Source organism: Rhinolophus ferrumequinum, chromosome 14 (assembly GCF_004115265.2).
Source record: "Rhinolophus ferrumequinum isolate MPI-CBG mRhiFer1 chromosome 14, mRhiFer1_v1.p, whole genome shotgun sequence".
Taxonomy (NCBI): domain Eukaryota; kingdom Metazoa; phylum Chordata; class Mammalia; order Chiroptera; family Rhinolophidae; genus Rhinolophus; species Rhinolophus ferrumequinum.
The window spans coordinates 72,799,764-72,816,492 of NC_046297.1; the positions used below are offsets into that span (position 1 = coordinate 72,799,764).

The 16,729-nt window shown below is 53.2% G+C and overlaps 1 protein-coding gene across 25 annotated transcripts in view; it reads right to left on the reverse strand.

Moving 5' to 3' along the window:
- Nucleotides 1-9,816: 9,816 nt before the first annotated feature.
- Nucleotides 9,817-16,729, reverse strand: part of PLEC (plectin) — a 52,059-nt gene continuing 45,146 nt past the window's right edge. For all 25 annotated transcript variants that reach the window (XM_033126180.1, XM_033126179.1, XM_033126177.1 and 22 more), the window contains one exon: nucleotides 9,817-16,681. In XM_033126180.1, the coding sequence (XP_032982071.1) occupies nucleotides 10,481-16,681 (6,201 nt within the window). In that variant the 3' untranslated portion in view covers nucleotides 9,817-10,480. The remainder of the gene's footprint in view (nucleotides 16,682-16,729) is intronic.

Here is a 16,729-nt window from a genome sequence, read left to right on the forward strand (position 1 = left end):
TCAAAGTAACAAAAATTTACACCTATGTTTTCTTTTAAGTTTAATAGTTTTAGATTAATGTTTAAAAGTTTTAGCTTAAAAAAAGTTTAGCTCTTACATTTATGTGTTTGGTTCATTTTGAGTAAATTTTTTTATATGATATGAAATAGGGGTCCAGCTTCATTCTTTTGCATGTGGATGTCCAGTTGTCCCGGCACCATTTATTAAAAGATTATTCTTTTCCCATTGGATGGTCTTGACACCCTTGTCCAAAATCAACTGATCATAGATGTATGAATTTATTTCTGGACTCTAAATTATTTTCCATTGATCTATATGTATATCCTTATGCCTATGCTACATGGTCTTGATTTGTGGTAAGGTTTTAAGTCTTTGTAGTAAATTTTGCTACAAAATGTGTAGTACATTTTTAAATCGAGAAGTGTGAGTCCTCCAATTTTGTTGTTTTTCCAAGATTGTTTTGGCTCTTCTGGGTCTCTTGCAGTTCCATATGAATTTTAGGATCAGTTTGTCCATTTTTTGCAAAAAAAAAAAAAAAAAAAATAGGGATTGCATTGAATCCACAGATAAATTTGGGGAATGGTGTCATTTAATAATGTTAAGTCTTCCAATCCATGAAAACAAGAAGACTTTCCATTTATTTAGTTCTCTAATTTCTTTCAACAATGTTTTATAGTTTTCAGTGAACAGGCCTTGCACTTCTTTGGTTAAATTTATTCCTAAGTGCTTTATTCGTTTTAAAGCTATTGTTTATGGAATGGCTTTCATTTTGGGATTGTTCATTGTTGGTATGAAATACAAATGACTTTTGTACGTTGATATTACATCCTGTAATCTTGCTGAACTCGCTCATCAGCTCTGATAGTTTTTCGGTGCATTTCCTAGGGTTTTCTGTATATATGTTCATGTCATGTGCACAGAGACAGTTTTCCTTCTTTCTTTCCCATCAGGATGTTATTGTTTATTTTGCTGCCTAACCACCTGGCTGGAACCTCAGCACAACATTGAGTAGAGTGAAAGCTGTTCGCCTTTCACCATTAAGTGTGCTACTGTTAACTGTGAGTTTTTCTTACATGCCCTTTATCAGGTTGAGGGAGTTCCCTCGTCTTCCTAGTTTGTTGAGTGTCTTTGTCACGAATAGTGTTGGATTTTGTCAGTTGTGCTGGTTGTCTCTACTGACGATCATGTGGCTTTCCTTCCTTCACTTAATAAATCTGGTGAGTGACGTTGATTAAGTTTCATACATTGAACTAACCTTACACTCCTGGGATAGATCCCACTTGGTCACTGTGTATAATCCTTTTTACATGTGGGTAGATTGTTTGCTAGTGTTTTGTTGAGGATTTTTTGCATCTATGTTCGTAAGGGATATTGGGTTGTAGTTTTTTCTTATGATGTCTTTATCTATTTTGAAGACTAGAAATCTATATCTGAGGAGGGTAAGTTTCAAGACCACGGTCCCATGTTTAAAATCCCCATGGATGATTTCCTTTAAGACAGTCACTGTTCAGTTCTCCCTTCAGATGAGAAGCACTGCGTGTTTGAAATGCTGTTAGGCCGGTGAGGCCCTTTAGCTAATGGACGTTCTTCCTCCTGAGTGGATGTGGGCTCACAGATCAAACACCACACACTCCCTAAGGATTTTTGTTAGAACATGACGCGTTGCTGCCATCTGCTGGAAAACTGTTACAATAACTATCTACCTTTGCAGCCATCATTGCTGGGCACCAGGAAGCCATAATTAAAATGCATTATAATGAAAATTAAATTAAGGAGGATGTCGATGGCAGACGGTGCCCCCTGAGACACGATGCTCCTGCAGTCACTCCAGGAACCCAGTAAGTCACTCTTCAATTGGGAACAATCGAAGAGAGACATGGAGGTTGGACAGAAGAGGACCAGACAGGGTGAAACCGCACAACACTGAGCCCTCTCGGCCCATCTTGGCTAAGGTAGACGTCCCATCTTGGCGATTTGGCCCCATCGCCCCCATTCTCACATGTGGGCAGGGACAGTTTCAGCTTCTTGAGGGCACTGCAGGGGTACATCGCTGAGTGGGACATGGGGTGAAAGGCCATGTTTCTGCCATCCCATAGTCCCATGTCCTCAGTTCAGAGAAGTTCCCTCTCCTCACCGGAGTGGGAAAGAAGGCTTCCCGTAACACTTCCAGCTTTTGTCTTCTGTCTCCACTTGGCTTATGGTCCTTTGAACTACGGTTCCCCAGGGTGTGGCTGGCCTCATGGGAGGGGGTCCTTAAAACCAGAACTCCATCAGCATACTCCGCTCCCCTCTGCTTCCCTAACGCCAACCACAGCCCCTCTGGGGGGGGGGGGTCCTCCTGGCTGTGCTGGTGGGAGTTGTCCCCTAGAAGGCTCTGAAAAGCATCCGAGTGGGACATTGGTGGAATCAGCCGGGTTTTTGGTGAGTCAGCGAGTGGTTTGCTCTTTCAGCAGGTATCAACATTCTTTTTTTTTTCCCCTTCTTCCACCTCACGCACCCCCCCCCACTCCCCCAAGCCGTTGTTTCTCAGTCTAATTGTGTAGGACACAGCTCCCTGGCCCAAGCTGGTATTGTGAGCCTTGCGCTCCCCCCTGGCTGAGGCAGTTGGTCACCAATCGACGATCAGCCGCTCACAGCAGCTCATGCCAACCTCTGGCTGCTCACGGCGGCCCACCTCTAGGGAGAGCCCTTGTTCACAATCTTAGCTGTAGAGGGGCACGGACCAGTGGCCTCGGCATTAGGAGCATGGCGTTCCAACCACCTGAGCCATGAAGCCGGCCCAACAGGTGCCAACATTCTCACCTGCTACCCCTTCTTGCTCATTGGCTGAAGTATTTCTATGGAGACAAGATTCCCCTCTTCTACTGTTTAGCTACCCAGAGACCTAGTTTGTAAAGGAAAAGCCTCCCCCCCCGGCCCCCACCATCACCATTTAATAGATTTAATTATTCTCCAATTCTTGGATATTTAGGTTATTTTCAATTTTTCCCTTTTTTCTTTGTTATTGTGGTAAAATACACATAACATAAAATGTATTATCTTAACCATTTTAAAGTGCACAGGTCAGTGGCACTAAGTACCATTTGTAATTTTGTGCAGCCATCAGCACCATCCATCCCTGTAGCTCTTTCCTCTTGTAAAAGGGAAACATTGATTAAACAATTCTTAATTCTCCTCCTGCCCCCAGTTCCACCGACCCACCCACCATTTTACTTTCTGTCCCTAGATTTTGATTAAGTGGAATCATACAGTATTTGGGCTTCTGCGACTGACTGAGCTCACTGAGCATCATGTCCTCAAGGCCCATCCAAGTTGTCGCACGCATTAGAATGTCCCGTTTTAAGGCTGAATAACATTCCATTGTACGTATGGACCACATTTTGCTTGTTCATTCATCCACTGATGACCAGGTGGGTTGCTTCCATGTTTAGCTATTGAGGATAATACTGCTATGAACATGGGTGTATTAATATCTATTCAAGTCCTTGCTTTCAGTTCTTTTGGGGACATACCCAGAAGTGAAATTGCTGGATCGCATGGTAATTCTATTTTAAATTTTTTGAGGAACCATCATACTGTTTTCCACAGCAGTTACACCATTTTATATTCTCACAAGAGCTCCAATTACTCCACTTCACTTCCTCACCAACACTTACTCTTTTTTTTTTTATAGTAGCCATTCTAGTGGGTGTGAGGTGGTATCTCACTATACTTCAGATTTGCATTTCCCTAATGATTAGTGATATTGAGCATCTTCTCAGGTGCTTATCGGCCATCGGTATGTCTTCTTTGGAGAAATTCAGTTCAGGTTGTTTGCCCATTTTTTGGGGGGGGTTGGGAAGGGGAACAGTACTTTATTGGGGAACAGTGTGTACTTCCAGGCCTTTTTTCCAAGTCAAGTTGTTGGGCTGGCCCTGTTTGCCCATTTTTGAATCAGGTTGTTTGTTTCAGGAGTTCTCTACATATTCTGGATATTAACCTTTTATGAGGTATATGATTTGAAGATATCTTTCCTCTCCCATCCGGTGTGTTGTCTTTTCACTTTGTGGGTAGTGTCTTTTGATGTACAATTTTTTTAGATTTTCATGGGAGTCTTAATTTCTTCCTCACTTTTGCAAGACAGTTTGGCTGGCAACAGGACTTTTGACTGACAGTTTTTTCCTTTTAGCACTTAGCATATATTGACCACTGCCTTCTGGCCTCCAAAGTTTTTGATGAGAAATCTGCTCATTATCTTACTAAGGATACCTTGTATGTGACCAGTCACTTCTCTCTTGCTGATTTCTAAATCCTCTTCTTGTCTCTGGCTTTTGGAAATTTGATTATGCTGTGTCTCAGTGTGGGTCTCTTTGAGTTCATCTTAGCTTGGAGTTATTGTGAGCTTCTTGGACATTTATATTAATGTCTTTCATCAAATTCAGGAAGTTCCAGCCACTATTTCTTCAGATATTCTCTCTCCAATCTTTCTGGCACTCCCACAATGTGTGTATTGGTCTGCTCGATGATGTCCCCCAGGTCCCTCCAGCTCTGTTCACTTCAACCTTTTTTCTTTCTGTTCCTCAGACTCAATAATTTCCATTGTCCTATATTCAAGCCAGCCAGTTCTTCCTTCTGCCTGCTTAAACCTGCCTTTGACTCCCTCTAGTGAATTTTTCACTTCAGTTATTGTACTTTTTGGCTAATTTCATTTTGGTTTCTCTTTAGGTTTTCTATCTCTTTGCTGATATTTCCATTTCATCCACACATGATTTTCTTGACATTCTCCACATCTTCCTGTCATTCTCTGAGCATCATTAAGATGATTGTTTAAAGTCTTTGTCTGGTAGATCTGCCATCAGCTCTTCTTCAGGGACACTTTCTGTTCATTATTTTTTCCTTTCAATGAACCACACTTTCCTGTTTCTTTGTATTTTCTTCTTGTGATTTTTCTTGTGATTCTTCTTTTGAAAACTGAACATTTGAATCTAATAATGTGGTACCTCTGGAAATCAGATTCTCCCCCCTGTATTATTATTATTGCTGTTGTTTTTATTGTTTGTACTCTGTCTCTGTGCCAAGGAGCAGGGTGAGGAGAAAACTTAAGGTCTTCTCAGGTTTTTCTAAGCCAGAGCCTTCCACTGAGCATGGGTGGTCACTTTCCAATTCCCCCCTTATATGCAGTTGCTTTTGAATATCCTGGTCTTTAATGTTTGGCTCCCAAAAGGGAGAAAAGAGAAAAATGAAGTGGGGGAAAGGGCGCCAGCCCTGGTCAGAAACAGCATCAGTGATCAGAGCACAAATACCCAATATTTGGAAAACAGGATTCTTTTTGTCCACCCAGCTCTCACAAGCTATGTGCAAGATGCTCCAGGAACATGTGCACAGCTACCTGAGGTGTGGCTAGGGTGGGAGATGGGTAGTTGGTACTGTGTTAAGAGCTCAAATTGACCTAAATTAAGTGCAGTTTACTGTCCAAGTCTTCCCCTGGAAGTTGTAAACCTTCACTAGAATCCAAAGTTCCATAATAGTCCCATCAGGCAGAGTCTGCCAGTGCAATTGCTACCTGAATGGGGAGAGAGGCCTGGTGCTTCCAGTTGCGTCATCTTCTTTCTGATGCATTATTTTTTCCCTTTATCAATTAATTACTTTTTTCTTTTTAACTTACGGATTTAAGCAGCTACTTTCTTTATTGATATTCAGATTGCCCCATTTTCCAAATATAGCTCTAATATTGTAAAGCTTCACATTCTGAAAGGAGACCAGAGAAAGAAGCCACTTCCATTCTGGGGACAGGCTCCAGGGAAGACACTAAAATCAGCTTCTGTTCTTCTGGACCTGCGGAACCCATGCAACCCCCGGTCCTGCCTTACTTGGTGACGCTTCCTTGCTTCATACTGGGTCCTTTGCGCCATAGAATAAATGTGTGTGTGTGTGTGTGTGTGTGTGTGTGTGTGTGTATTATATATACCCAGAAGAGAAATTTCTAGTTCATATGGTAATGACATTGTTGATTTTTTGAGTGTTGTTGTTTTGTACATTCAATGGTTGTGCCAGCAGTTCTCAAATTGTGGTTCTTCCTTTTTTGTTTTATTATGAATTCCTATACATCAATATAAATTTTAGAACTGAGTTGTCAATTTCTGCAAAGAATCTAGCTGGGATTTTCATAGGGATTGAATATGTAGCCCAGTTTGGGGAGTCCTGCTATCTAGACAATATTAAGTCTTCCAATTCATGAATATAGGATATCTTTCCATTTATTTAACTTTTTCAACAATGCTTTGTAATTCTCAGAATATAAGTTTTGCACTTCTTTTGCTAAATGTATTCCTAAGTTTTATTCCTTCTGAGGCTGTTTAAATGGAATTTTTAAAAATTTTGAGATTATTCATTGTAAGTGCATGAAAATATAATTGATTTGTGTATACTGATCTTGTATTCTGCAAACTTGCCAAACTTGTTTATTGGTTTTCATAGATTTTTAGTGGATTCCTTAAGATTTTCTATATATAAAATCATGTCATCTGCAAATATAGTTTTACTTCTTCCTTTCCAATATTATACTGATGCCTCATTTAATTGTCTTGCCTTATTGCCCTGGAGAGAACCTCCAGTACAACGTCGAAGAGAGGTGGAAAGAGCAGGCATCTTCATTCACCCTACTTCTTAAGTGGTAAAGCTTGGCATATGTTTTTTTCAGTGCCTCTCAAGCATTAGTGAGGGGAGATACCTAACCAGCATTCCTAAAACTGTCAAGGTTACCAAAAACAAAGTTTCAGAAACTCACAGCCAACAGCCTAAGGAGGTATGATGCCTAAATGTCATATGGTGTCCTGGAAGGGGTCCTGTAAGAGAAAAAGGACATTGGGTAAAAATTACAATAATAAGGAAATCTGAATAAAATACAGATTTTAGTTAATAAAAATGTACTGGCTCATTAATTGTGGCAAATTTACCATCTCACTGGTGATAAGAGGTTAATAAAAAAACTGGGAACTCCCTGAACTATCTTCACTATTTTTCTGTAAATCTTGAACTATGCGAAAATTTAAAGTTTATTTAAAAATAACATAAATGTGGATAAGTTGCTATAATGCGCCTGATTCCGTGGGCTTAGGGCTCAGGACTCCGCACTCCCCAAAGCTCCAGAGTGACGCCCAACGCTCTGATGCATGAACCTCACTTTAAGAATCTTCCACTTTTGCTCAGAGAAGTAGGCGCTCTCGCCCCACCTGAGGGCAGCCTATAGCCAGTGACTGAGGTGGAGGTGATCAGCCCAGACCCCTTGTTGCTGGAGGAAAACGCTCTGAGGTGAATTCATGCTCTGGACACTGGTGGTGCCAGCCTACAGTGGACTTCAGCTGCAGCCCGTTCTGCCCAGCGGCTCTCCCTCCTCCACCTGCTTCCTCACGCCCTCTCCTGGTGGCACCCCTGCGCAAACCAGGTGCACTTGAAGCGCTACATCAGGTGCTGCCTCTGGGGAACTGACCTGAGACGGATGCCAGGTGTGATCGCAGGAAGCATCCTCCACAGAGAGGGTTTGGACTTAGCATGTCCACTGGCTGGCAAGGCCATCGCTGAGGTGCGGTGAGACGTGCAGCATTGTGGGTGGGCTGAGGGGCATAATCACCATGGTGGTACGACGAACTGAACTGTGTCCCCCAAATCCATATGTTGAAGTTCTGATGCCCAGGACCTGAGAAGGTGACTGTGTTTGGAGACGGGGTCTTTACACAGGTGATATTAAGGTAAACTGGTCATTAGGGTGGGGCCCTGATCCAGTAGCACCGGTGTCCTTATCAGAAGGAGAGCTCAGGACACAGAGGGATGACCACGTGAGGACACAGGGAGAGGACAGCCGTTTACACGCCTCGGAGAGAGGCCTCCGGAGGAACCAGCCCTGCCCACAGTTTGAACTAAGGATTTCTAGCTTCCAGAACTGTGAAAAAATAAATGTCTGTTTTTTTTCAGTCCCCAGTCTGCAGTACTTGTTACAGCAGCTCCAGCTGAACAGAGGCGGGAATGGTGAAATGGCAGCTGGAGAGCCTGGTCCATGGGGATATACGAGGGCAGCTTACAGAGCATGTAGCCCTGAGACATGAGATGGGCAGCCAGTGAGGGGCAGCTGACAAGTAGTTCTCTAGGTCCTGCCAATCACCTGCAGGGCTTAAAACATGAGTAGCTGGGTCCAGCCCCAGAATTTCTAATTCAAAGGGCCTGGGGTGGGGTCGAGACTGTGCATCTCACGAGCTCCCAGGTGGTCCTGGTGCCGGTGGTCCAGGGGCCATGCTTTGAAAGCCATTAGCTTTTTACATATAGACCAAAAAGAAAATTCTACACGAATGTTATCAATGAAAATCCAATCATGGGTCTGCTTCCCCGTCTCAGCCAGGTCTCAGAGCCAGAGCCCATGAAGTGGAAGCTTTCTCAGGCCCCCCGAGAAGAGCACAAGCACAGATAGCAGTGACTCTGAGACCTCCTCTAAAAGGCCGTGAGAACATAATAGTCCTGGTCTCCAGAAGGAAAACACCGCCACCTGAGACACCGTGAGAAAGTGTCACACTCAACTTCCAGCTACGGCTGCCACCATGGCAGTTCCTTATTCTAGTGGGCCAGCAGGCCAGGCAGTCACCATCCTGGCAGGGATGGTCCTGACCGTCACGTGGAGGCAGGCCGCCGTCCGGGGCACCTCAGTATTTCCGGACTAGTGGTCAAGGAGAGCAGAGCCCAGCAGGGGCATGGTCACCACAACACAGACCCCAAAGATGAGGGTCTGGTCGCCACCTGCCCCGGGCAAAGCAGGAGACGAGCATCACTTGTGGCCTCAGGACCAGGGGCGCAGGGGGCTGTAGGTGTCCACTCGCCCTCCTTCTAAGTTTTCCCAGGAAGAAACCTAGAGAGGCTGTAATACAAATGTGAGGAGCAAGTGGACCGAAGGGGCCAGGGTGATGCCAGCGGGGGGGCTGAGGCTCTGCTCCGGCTCCCAGCACCCTCCTCTGAAGGGACACCCTTGGCTGATGGGAACCAGCTTCCCTCCACACTGGGGTGGAGGGCACAGCTGATGGCAGACTGATATGGGGCATGTGACACCCCACCTCAGAAGTAAGTGCCAATCACAAACCCAGCCAAAGGGGCTGTGCAGTGATAGATCATCACCTGGACTGATAGCAGGGCCGGGAATGGCCAGCAGCTGGCCCGGCCTCCGCCTGGCCTCTGCTCAGGCCTGTTCATCTGGGTTTCTCTGGCCTGAGACGTGTGGCCTCAGGCCAGTGTCTTTGCTGAGGCCCAGCTCCTCTGCCCTGGGCCAGGACACAGCAGCCAAACTCCGAGCCTGGGGCTGTAGCATCCACCATACCTCAACACACACTTGACCCCAGGACAAAAGAGTGACGCGGGACCCACAGGAGGGTGGAATTGCTTTTATTGGGGCGGGCGCCACAGGCCCGCCCATGGTCAGGTTAGTGTTCTGCCCTCACGGAGGCAGCCAGAAGCCTGGCGCCTCTACCCACCACCTGCCCGGGTTAGTGGAACATGCAAAGCACAGTCAGAGGATGGAGGCAGGGGTGAAAGTCACCAAGGCTGTGGGCTCGGTGGGGCAAGAGAGGGTGGGACCGGGCTGGGCTGCCTAGGTTGGCACAGACCATCCAGCCAGTGTCCCCGGGGCCAATGAACAGCTGAGCTCCCTGGAGAGACAGGCAGGCAGCACCCCAGGCTCAAGGGGCCACGGAGTCCATGGGGGAAAAGGACCAGCACACCCGAGATTCACCAGGAGGGTGTATCTCCCACCCCAGGCCTGGGTCCTTGGGGCCTGGGGTGCGAGGGGGACACAGAAGGCACTTACTAGGGAGCTGAGGCTAAAAGGCTGAAGCCAGAGGCCTGGGGTCTCAGGAGAGTGTTGGGGGTTAGGGGCTGTGCAGGACCTGGGCCCAGGCTGGTTCTGCGGACTGGACCCTCACCTTCCCACGGGGGAGGGGCTTCTCTGGGCAGGCTGGAAGAGATGGCTGGCCCAGGTCCCCTCCGTCCCTGGCAAGGCCCACTGAGCCAGCAGGTCAGTTCTGGAAACAGATGAAAAATGGAGGCCCTGAGAGCCCTGCTAGTGACAGGCCGCCCAAAGCAGCTAGGATTGGTTGGTCGTTGGGTGTGGCCGGCCTGAAAGGCAGGGGACCTCCACCAAGTAGATCCCTCCCTGGGAAGAAGGGAGGGCTAAGTTGGGGGCCTGGCTCTGGACCCTCCAAGGCACCTGGCTGTGGTGAGTGGCAGGTAGAGAAGAGGAGGGGCCTGGGGGAGAGATGGTCAGTGGGGCTGGATCAGCCCTGTCCCCAAGACATAGGCTGTCTGGACAGCATGTATATATTAATATATTAGTCTGGTCTTTTTGGTTAAACTTTAGGCACCGCTTAGAAGGAAGACACCTTTAAACAGCAAAGAAAGCCAGCGCCTGGGCGGGGAGCCTGGCCACATGCAGAGCAGGAGGGCAGGTGGGGGGGGGGGCAGGCAGTCTTCAGGCTGCAGCAGACTCGGGGCCCCCCACGGAAGACGTGGGCCCTGAGGCATAGCGGCGGCCGTAGCCCGAGGAGGAGTAAGAGGAGGAAGAGAAGGTCATGGAGAAGCCAGAGCCAGTGGCGTCGAAGCTGCCCCGGCGGGAACCGGCTCGGGAGCCAGTGCGCGAGCCGGTGCGGGAGCCGGTCGTGGAGCCGGAGCCGCTGACGCTGTAGGGGCTGTAGTAGCCTTTGCTGGACTGGGCGGCAGCCTCCAGCAGCCGCAGCCCCGTGCCGTCCTCCACCATGCTGCGGTCCAGCGCGTCCTTGTAGGAGATCTTGAGCTTGGTCTTGGGGCAGGTGAGGTACTTGGAGTATGCGCCCACGTCACGCAGCTTCTGGGCGGTGCGGGCGTCCACCGTGCCGCGCTGCAGGGCCTCGTCCAGGGGAACGCGGCCGGGCGTGTCGGGCTCGATCAGGCCGCCCGTCAGGTACTGCACCTCCAGGAAGCGCTGGCCTGCCTCGTAGTAGAGCCAGCCCTTCTTCAGGGCCTGGGCGGCCGACATCTTGGTCTTGGTGCGTGGGTCCTCGAAGCCGCAGAAGGCCTTCTGGGCCAGGTTGATACGGTCCACCATGATCTTGTCCACCAAGCCCTTGTTGACGGCGTCGGTGACGGGGAAGCGCTCGCCGGTGTTGGGGTCGATGATGCCCCCCGTACAGGCCTGCGCCTCCAGCAGCCGCTGCCCCGTGATGTTGTCCACCAGGTTCCGGTGCATGGCCTCTGTGATCGACACCTTCTCCAGCGTCTCTGTGTCCAGGATGCCAGCCACGGGGCCCGTCTCCTCAGTGGGGTCAGACCAGGAGGCCAGCTGGGTTCTGGAGACGGCTGGGCTGATGGGATAGGAGGAGGAGGACCCCACGGAGGATGAGCGGGAGCGGAAGCCGCTGGCATTGCCCGAGAGCATGTCGGCGAACTCAGTGATGGAGAGCGTGCCGGCGCGGTACTGGTCCAGCGCCGAGCGGTCAATGAGGTTCTTGGTGATGGCCTCATCGATGTCGTACTGGCGGCCGGAGCGGCGGTCGATGATCATGGACTTGACCACACCATCCGAGGAGGAGATGGTGATCTCCTCCCACTCACACTCCTGCTCCGACAGCTCCAGGTACGTCTGGTGGTCGATAAGGCCCTTGCGGTAGGCCTCGTACACCGACATCTCCTTGCCCGTCTCAGGGTCCACGATCACCACGCGGCGCTTGCGCACGGAGGACTTGGAGGACGTCTTCCGCTCCCGCTTCTTCTCCTTCAGTGGCAGGAGGCAGAGGGCCGTCTGGGGGTCGGTGATGCAGCGCTCCATCAGCTGCAGGTAGGTGAGGTTCTCCTCCGTGTTGGGGTCGAAAAAGCCCTTGGTGTCATCTGAGGGGTCGGTCAGGATCTCGTTCATCTCCTCGTCAAAGAGGCCGCGCTTGTAGGCCACCTCCACGGGCAGCCGGTGGCTCTCCTCGGGGTCAATGATGCCGCCCGTGGCGATCTGGGCCTCCAGCAGGCGAATGCCGTGGTCCTTGAGGATCAGGCCCTTCTTCATGGCCTGGAACAGAGAGATGAGCTTCCCAGAGTAAGGGTCCTTATAGCCGGTGACGGCGCGCTCGGCCGACAGCAGCTTGTCCTTGAACTCTGGGCCCACGATGCCCATGCGCACAGCTTCCTCCACGGTCAGCTTGAGCCCCTTGATGGGGTCGATGATGTAGCCAGTGGCCGCCTGGGCCTCCAGGAGCTCGAAGGCCGTGCCGGGCCGGATGATGCCCTTCTTCATGGCCTGGTACACCGACAGCCGCTCCTTGGTGGCATCGACAAACACCCCGGCGATGCAGCTGGTGCCCTCCAAGAACTTCTGCAGGTTCTTGGTGACCTCCTCGACAGAGGCCAGGCCCTCCTGCAGCTGCCGTGCCGTGGCCTCATCCATGACCTGCGAACGCACCAGCTCTTCCACTGTGATCTGCTTGCGCAGGCCACGGAAGGTCAGCTTGCGGGCGTCTGAGAGCGGCAGCAGCAGCTGGCCACTCTTCTCGTCCTGGCGGCACCGCCGGAGCAGCTGCGTGTAGCTCAAGCGCTCGTCCGTGGACGGGTCCACGTAGGCGCGCACCTCGCTGGGCTCTGACAGCTGGTCATGTGTGTCCACACTGAGGTAGCCGCGCTGGTAGGCTACCTCCAGGGGAAGGTGGAAGCCCAGGTGTGGGTCTACGACGCCACCTGTGGCCAGCTGGGCATCCAGCAGCCGTAGGGCCTCCTCGGCAGGGATCAGGTCCTTCTTCATGGCCTGGAATAGTGAGATGGTCTGCTCCGTGTAGGGGTCGCGGTAGCCGGTCACGGCCCGCTCGGCTGACAGCAGCCGGTCATGTAGCTCGGGGCCAACCACGCCCTTGCGCACGGCCTCATCCACGGTGAGCCGCTCGCCCTTCACTGGGTCCAGAAGGAAACCCGTGGCTGCCTGGGCCTCCAGCAGTAAGCGGGCCACCTCAGCGCTCAGCAGCCCCCTCTTGAGGGCCTGGTAGATGGTCAGTGTCTGCCTGGAGCCAGGCAGGTAGACGCCGGCCACACAGCCCGAGCCGTACAGGTACCGCCAGGCGGACTCCGCCTCGAGTACCTCACGGAGGCTCTTGGTGCCCTCCCGGAGTAGGTTATAGGCCTCGCGGGAGATGACCCGGGCCTCGTACAGGTCCTCGGCGGTGAGGCGGCGGCGGACGTAGTCATAGGAAGCCAGGTTCTGCTGGCGGATGATCTCGGTCTTCTCGATGATTTCAATGATGATGATGATCATGCGCTCCTTGGTCACCCGGCCGGCCTGGAAGTCGGCCATCAGGCGTGCCTGCTGCTCCTTGGGGATCAAGTCCGACTGCATCACCTCCCACAGCGACATGGTGGAGCCGCCATGGCTGCCGCCGCCCGGGATGTCAATCTGTGTCTCCTCAAATGCCCTCCGGGTCTCCTCCTCCGTATACACCTGCGTGCTCTCTACCACCTCCACCTTCTCCGCCCCCTTCAGCGGCAGGAGGCGCAGGCCGGTCTCGGGGTCCTCCACACAGCGCTCCAATAGCTGCCGGTAGGTGAGGTTCTCGTGCGTGTTGGGGTCGAAGAAGCCCTTGGTGTCGTCGCTCGGGTCCGCCAGCACGCGGTTCATTTCCTCATCGAAATAGCCGCGCTGGTAGGCCACGTGCACGGGCACGCGGTGGCTGTGCACCGGGTCGATGACGCCGCCCGTGGCGATCTGGGCCTCCAGCAGGCGGATGCCGTGGTCCCTGAGGACAAGGCCCTTCTTCATGGCCTGGAACAGGGAGATGGTGTTACCCGAGTATGGGTCCTTATAGCCAGTGACGGCCTTCTCGGCCGATAGCAGCTTCTCGTGCAGCTCGGGGCCCACGATGCCCGCTTTCACGGCCTCGTGGACATACAGGCGCTGGTTCCGCACGGGGTCCACCAGGAAGCCGGTGGCTGCCTGGGCCTCGAGCAGGAGCGTGGCCGTGCTGGGCCTGAGCAGGCCACGCCGCATGGCCTCATAGATGGTCACCTTCTCTTTGGAGTCCTCCAAGTAGATGCCAGCGAGGCAACCAGTGCCCTGGAGGAGCGTCCGCACAGAGTCCACCTCCGACAGATCCTTGACCGATGTCTTGCCGTCCTTGAGCTGCTCAAACTGAGCGCTGCTGAGGACCCCGGCAGCCAAGAGCTCACTGGCCGGCACCGGGGCACGGAGGCCACTGAAGGAGAGTTTCTCACGCCGCACAGTCTCCACCTCTTCCACGATGGTGATGACAATCTTAATAATCTTCTCCACAGTGACCTTGCCTGTACGGAACTGACGCAGCAGCTCCAGCCTCTGCTCCTCTGTGAAGTACTCAGAGCTGATCAGCTCCCAGATGGTCACTGTCCTGCCCTGGAAGCTGCCCACAGGCACCTCGACCGTGGTCTTCTGGAAGGTCTCACGGGCCTGGAGCTCAGAGTAGATCTCCTCCTGCCGGGCCCGGGCGGCCTTCTCTGAGAGCGGAAGCAGGCTCAGACCCGTCAGCTGGTCGGGCCGGCACTGCTGCTGGAGCTGGCCGTAGGTGACAGGCTCCCGTGTACTGGGGTCGTGGTAGGTCTTGGCGTCGTCCCTGGGTGCCAACAAAGCTTTGCTGGTCTCCTTGTCCAGGTAACCCCGGGCACAAGCAACATCCAGGGGCACACGGTGGCTCCTGCTGGGGTCCACAATGCCGCCTGTGGACAGTTGGGCATCCAGCAGGCGCAGACCCTGCTCCTTGGGGATGAGGCCCTTCTTCAGGGCCTGGAACAGGGAGACGCTCTGCCCCGAGTACGGGTCCTTGTAGCCCGTCACAGCCTTCTCAGCTGACAACAGCTTCTCATGCAGCTCAGGCCCCACCAGGCCAGCGCGCACGGCCTCGTCCACGGTGAGCCGGGCGCTTGTGGCGGGGTCAATGATGTGCCCGGTGCCAGCCTGGGCCTCCAGCAGGGCTACAGCCACCTCTGGCTGCAATAACTCTTTCTTCAGGGCTTCGTAGATGCTCAGCTTCTGCCCCGCCTCCTCCAGCCACACACCTGCGATGACGTTGGTGCCCCGCAGAGCCTGTCGCACGGCGTCCACCTCGGCTACCTCTTGCACCGAGCGTTCGCCCCTCTGCAGCTGGCGATAGAGATCACGGTTGATGACCTGGCTGTCTAGCAGGTCGGCGGCGGGCACCAGGGCACGCAGACCCTCAAAGCAGAGCTGGCCCTTCTGCTCATGCTCCTCAACCACAGTGATGACGATTTTGATGATCTTTTCCACAGTCACCTTGCCTGTGCGGAACTGACGCAGCAGGTCCCGCCGCTGCTCCGCCGTGAAGTACTCGGAGTTGATGAGCTCCCAGATGGTCACTGTCCTGCCCTGGAACTTGCCAAATGGCGCGGACACGGTAGCCTTCTCAAACACGTCCCGGGCCTCCGAGTCGGTGTAGACTAGCTCACCACCCTTAGCGGCCTTGTCTGTGAGTGGCAGGAGGCGCAGGCCAGTCTCGGGGTCCTCCACACAACGCTCCATCAGCTGTAGGTAGGTGAGATTCTCGTGTGTGTTGGGGTCGAAGAAGCCCTTGGTGTCATCGCTCGGGTCTGCCAGGACACGGTTCATTTCCTCATCAAAATAGCCGTGCTGGTAGGCCACGTGCACGGGCACGCGGTGGCTGTGCACCGGGTCGATGACGCCGCCCGTGGCGATCTGGGCCTCCAGCAGGCGGATGCCGTGATCCCTGACGATCAGGTCCTTCTTCATGGCCTGGAACAGGGAGATCTGCTCCCCGGTGTAGGGATCCTTGTAGCCGGTGACGGCGCGCTCGGCCGACAGCAGCTTATGATGCAGCTCGGGGCCCACCAGGCCCTCCTTCACAGCCTCATTGACGGTCAGCCGCCGGTTCCGCACGGGATCCAGGAGGAAGCCTGAGGCCGCCTGGGCCTCAAGCAGGATGAGGGCTGTGCCCGGGCTCAGCAGCTGCCTCTGCAGCGCGGCATACACACTCAGCTTCTCACCGGTTGGCTCCAGTAGCAGCCCCGCAATGCTGCTGCGGCCCTGCAGGTAGCGGCGCACGTCCTCCCGCTGCGAGAGCTGGGCCACGGTGGTGCGGCCCTGCGCCAGGCGCTGTACCTCCTCTATGCTCAGGACGCCTACCTCCTGCAGCCGCTGGGCTGGCACCTTCCGCCGCAGACCTTCGAAGGCGTGCTCGGGCTCCGCGTCTGTGGCTGGGCCGTCAGGTGCATCCCGGCCGTTGGGCAGGATTTTGGAGGCCACAGCCTGCGAGTGTGCCAGAGCAGCCCGGTGCTCCTCTTCCAGCCGCTGCAGCCGCTCGCGCAGCTTCTGGTTCTCCTCGGCCAGCAGCTTCTCCTGCTGCTGCCGCTGCTGCTCCAGGCGCTGCAGTTCCTCCTGCTTGCGCCGCACGCCCTCTTCAGCCTCACGCTGCTGCCGCCGGGCCTCCTCCATGCTGGCCAGCAGCTGTTGCTTTTCCTGCTCCATCTGCTGCTGCTGCCGCCGCTGCTCCTCACGCAGCTCCTGTGCCTTGGCCACCTCATCCTGGAAGAGCCGCTCCAGCTTGGCCTTCTCCTGCTCGATGAAGCGTTCCCGCTGCAGCAGGCTGTCTTTCTCCGAGAGGAAGCTCTGCTGCAGGGCCTGCGTCTCCTGTAGCAGCTGTTCCTGCTGCACGGTCTGCATCTGTGAAGGGGGAGGATGGTCAGGGACATCGGGGCCCTGGGGACACCC